Source organism: Salvia hispanica, unplaced genomic scaffold (assembly GCF_023119035.1).
Source record: "Salvia hispanica cultivar TCC Black 2014 unplaced genomic scaffold, UniMelb_Shisp_WGS_1.0 HiC_scaffold_288, whole genome shotgun sequence".
NCBI classification, from domain to species: domain Eukaryota; kingdom Viridiplantae; phylum Streptophyta; class Magnoliopsida; order Lamiales; family Lamiaceae; genus Salvia; species Salvia hispanica.
Genome location: NW_025952012.1, coordinates 2,485 through 6,623, shown reverse-complemented (window position 1 = coordinate 6,623; position 4,139 = coordinate 2,485). Strand labels below are relative to the sequence as shown.

General features: G+C 42.7%; 1 protein-coding gene across 1 annotated transcript; it reads left to right on the top strand.

Annotated features, from left to right (window-relative positions):
- Positions 1 to 6: 6 nt before the first annotated feature.
- LOC125198824 (probable dehydrin LEA) lies at positions 7 to 933 on the top strand. Its single transcript, XM_048097085.1, has 2 exons — positions 7 to 212; positions 523 to 933. The coding sequence occupies exons 1-2, from the start codon at positions 51 to 53 to the stop codon at positions 706 to 708; spliced, it is 348 nt and encodes a 115-aa protein (XP_047953042.1). The 5' UTR covers positions 7 to 50; the 3' UTR covers positions 709 to 933.
- Positions 934 to 4,139: the final 3,206 nt, after the last annotated feature.

Below are 4,139 nucleotides of genomic sequence, written 5' to 3'. Positions count from 1 at the left end.
CGGACCAGTTCGGCAAACCGGTTCAGCTCACCGACGAGCACGGCAACCCCATGCACATCACCGGCGTCGCCACCACCCACGGCGCTGCTTCCGCCTTGCACGTGCCTCCGGTTCCTCCTGTGGCTGAGCCGCTTCACGCCCCACCACCGGAGCCTCAGCATCACTCTCTGCAGGACCAATTACATCGCTCCGGCAGCTCCACCTCTAGCTCGGTTTGTTCACTAAATTAAATATACTACTCTCTCATTCTCTAAAAATAAGTTAATTTAGAAACGGCATGAGTTTTAAAGCTTAATTAGTAAAATAAGAAAGACACGGAAAGAAAAAAGTGATTGGAGTATCATTAGTGGGGGCGGAAAAATTCCTTATTTAGAATTGATCTAATTTTAAGGGATGGTCTGAAATGGTAAAAATGGTCTATTTTTATTTAGAATTGATCTAATTTTAACAGAGAATTGATCATTTTTAAGGGACGGAGGGAGCATAATTTTACTTATTTGCATTGGTTAAATTTGATTGTAGTCGGAGGATGATGGGCAAGGGGGGAGAAGGAAGAAGAAAGGGGTGAAAGAGAAGATAAAGGAGACCTTTAGCGGAGGGAAGCATAAAGATGCGTCACACGAGACGACGACGGTGCCGGGGCACGAGAAGAAGGGTATAATGGAGAAGATCAAGGAGAAGCTCCCCGGCCACCACCACAATCCCTGAGGGAAGGGAAATCATTAAATAATAGTAATGGGTAATAAATGATGATATCCGGTGTGACCAAGTATATATGTTGTTGTTTGGTTATGTTGGTTGTGTGATTATTTACATGTATGTTGGAGTTTGTTATGCACATGAAACCTTGTGGGACTTTTGTTATGCATTCGTGTCTCACCTTTCACGATTCGGTGGTTGTGTGATTATTTAATAAATTTGGTTTTAGTTTTACGGTACTTGTTAATTATTTTATGTGTAGCATAACCTATTCTTCGAAGATGGGAGCTATTTTTTTCTATGAAAGAAGGATCAATAACGGTTTTTATTCGACGACTCCGAACTTTTTATGAGAGGAGAACATCATACTAATCAAGTTATGCTTTAATTATATATTGTCAATTTTAAGTCGTGATCCAACAATAGAGGAGAGAATATATGTTTTGCATACCATCATCCTTTTGAAGAATGGATCTTTGGGTATTCCTAGATTATTAATATTAATGCGATCTCTCTTAAAGAGTGAACAATAAGCCAAAGTGAGTGGTACGCAATATTAATCAAGTAATAATCAATGTAATGAGATGGTTTTAGTGTCCGACAACTTGTTCGAAAGAGAGAATAATTTTTGTGTTAGATATTATTTATATTAACATGTGTTAGAAGATATTGCACAAAATCAGGAACTGATACGGGAAAATTTTGTTTGTAATAGGAGAATATTATTTAATTTAGATTTACCAGGTATAGAATATTCTAGGCTATATAAATCTGTAAACTCTACATTGTTGATATATTGAATAAGAAACATCCCTTCTACTGATCTCTACATGGCCTCAGAGCAACAACGATCCGGGTTTAGAAAATCTTCATCATAGCCCTAAAATACCTATCCTGACCTTTTTTCATTCCAACAACAGAAATCGAACCCTATAATCAGCCAAAATGTCAGACTCAGACGATGCAAAACTAGAACAAAGAAATAGCAAGAGTGTCACAATCGCATTCAAATTGAATGGGAAGAATACCCCTGTGGTCAAGATTGATCAAGGTGAAAATCGGAGGCCGATGAGCCTATTCGTACATCCGGAATGAACCCCCAGAATCCGGAAGTAAGGGGTTTGACGAGTGGGAGGAGAACGACTTGGTGGTGTTCTCGTGGATCGTTGACAACATCGAGAATGATAACGTCGCCGATTTCGCCCACCACCAGACAGCTAAAGCGTTGTGGGATAACCTCGTTGTGACGTTTGAGAACAGAGTCGAAAAATATCACATCTACGACCTGGAAGAAAAGGCGATAAACATCAGACAAAGAATTCTCGATCTCGAGACGTATTACCGAAGGATCCATGGGCTGTGGATCAGCATTGACAGAAGCCAGAAACAACCGATTAGCTGTTTTGATCAGTTCCGAACGCATTCAAACGGGATGCGTTTGATTAAGTTCCTGACTGGACTAAATCAGGAGTATGATTCGATTCGAAGGGACATTCTGAAGAAGGAGCCGACCCCATCAGTAGAGGCTGCGTATGGATGGGTGAAGACGGAGGCGGCTCGACGTCGGATCATGCCACCGACGTCGCCTCCACCCACCGGAGAAGCCTACGGTGGAACCACCGATTCATCACTTGGGGAAATCGGCCAGGGTTTCGCCGCACAGACCCAGCGACCTCCACACCGTACCGGACCACCACCGCCACGCTCTGCCACCAACAATCGACCGGGAAACAGGCCTGATATGTCAAAATTATGGTGCTCCCATTGTGGAAAACAGAAACACACTTGGGAGACTTGCTTCAAACGGCTTGGATACCCAGAATGGTGGGAGGAATGACAAAAGGCAAGGGCATTACAAGCCCAAGCAAAAATCGCGATCGGGGTGAACAGAGATGGAAGGCCACGGCGGATTGAAGCCGGGAACCATGGGGAACCGACCGGAACTGGAGCAGGGACGCATCAGGAAGCTTCACCGGCCGGCGGTGGAGTGAGGGGTGCCGAGAATTTTGCAGAGAACGTCGGCGGCGCATCTAGAGGAGGTAAAGGGACCCCATGTCATTAAGTTTGAACCCCTAGATTTACCGAAAATTAGAAATTCACTCTTCCCAGAAATTAAATATTTACCCCAGCTTTGAGTCAGAAAATCACTTTACACCCCTACGAGATTTTTCCGCTGCATTTCATGTGTCTGATATTACTGATAAAAATTCAAAGGGCTGGATATTTGATCGTGGGGCTACCGATACCATGACTCCAGATAGAGATGATTTTCTTGACTTTAGTGAGGTTCCAAGATCATATATTAAAACTGCGGGCGGGGATTTGATTAATGTTGTGGGATCTGGCACGATTGAAATTTCACCCACCCTCCGTCTTAAAAATTGCCTATATGTCCCTACTTTATCTTAGAGGCTGATGCCTATTAGTCATGTGACTAAGGAATTGAATTGTACACTCCTGATGCATCCCGACTTTTGTATCTTGCAGGATATTCAGACGAGGAGGATTCTTGGGCGTGGCACTGAGAAGCAAGGACTCTACTACGTGGACGAGATAGCTCAACATGGTAGTGCGATGCTGGCTCACGTATTCACGAAGCAGGAAACTTGGCTATGACACCCCTCCCCTGGTTATTTTAAATTGCTCTATCCGAACATTTCTATTCCTTCCGACTTTTCTTGCGAAACTTGTGTTTTGGTTAAGAGCCACAGACAGTCATTTAAACCTACAAACAATCTTATGAAATCCATGTTTTCTTTAGTACATTCTGATGTATGGGGTCTTGCACCAGTTATTGGGGGGAATGGGTTTCGATATTTTGTTATTTTTGTTTATGATTGCACTAGAATGACTTGGATTTATTTTTTGAAACATAAATCTGAAGTTTTTGATAAATTTGTCACCTTCTTTAAACTGATACAAACACAATTTCATACCACTATCCAAACCCTTAGGTCTGATAATGTGAGAGAATTTGTTAACAGCCCCATGAACCAATTTTGCAAAGAAAACGGTGTGATCCATCAAACCTCTTGTGCCTATACACCCGAAATGGGGCAGCTGAACGGAAAAATAAGGACTATTTTAGAAATGACCCGGGCCCTTATAATTGAATCCAAAGTACCCAAGTTTTTCTGGCCAGAAGCCATTGCCACATCATTTTACCTCCTCAACCGCCTCCCAACCAAAATCCTCCACATGAAAACCCCCCTCGATACACTATCCAAACAGACCAAAATTCTACAACATATGAACCTCTCACCCAAGGTATTCGGTTGTACTGTGTATATTCATATCCCAAAGCATGAGAGAAACAAACTGTCTCCCTGTGCAACCAAATGTGTGTTTGTAGGATATGGGGTGAACCAGAAGGGATACAGATGCTTGACCCTCAAACCAGAAAAATCACCACGACCATGAACTGCAATTTCATGGAGACT

Bases quoted from the DNA above. Each gene is read 5' to 3' on its own strand.
- LOC125198824 (XM_048097085.1), top strand. From the start codon at position 51: ATGCACATCACCGGCGTCGCCACCACCCACGGCGCTGCTTCCGCCTTG. The intron at 213-522 runs GTTTGTTCACTA...ATTTGATTGTAG, and splicing joins GCAGCTCCACCTCTAGCTCG to TCGGAGGATGATGGGCAAGG.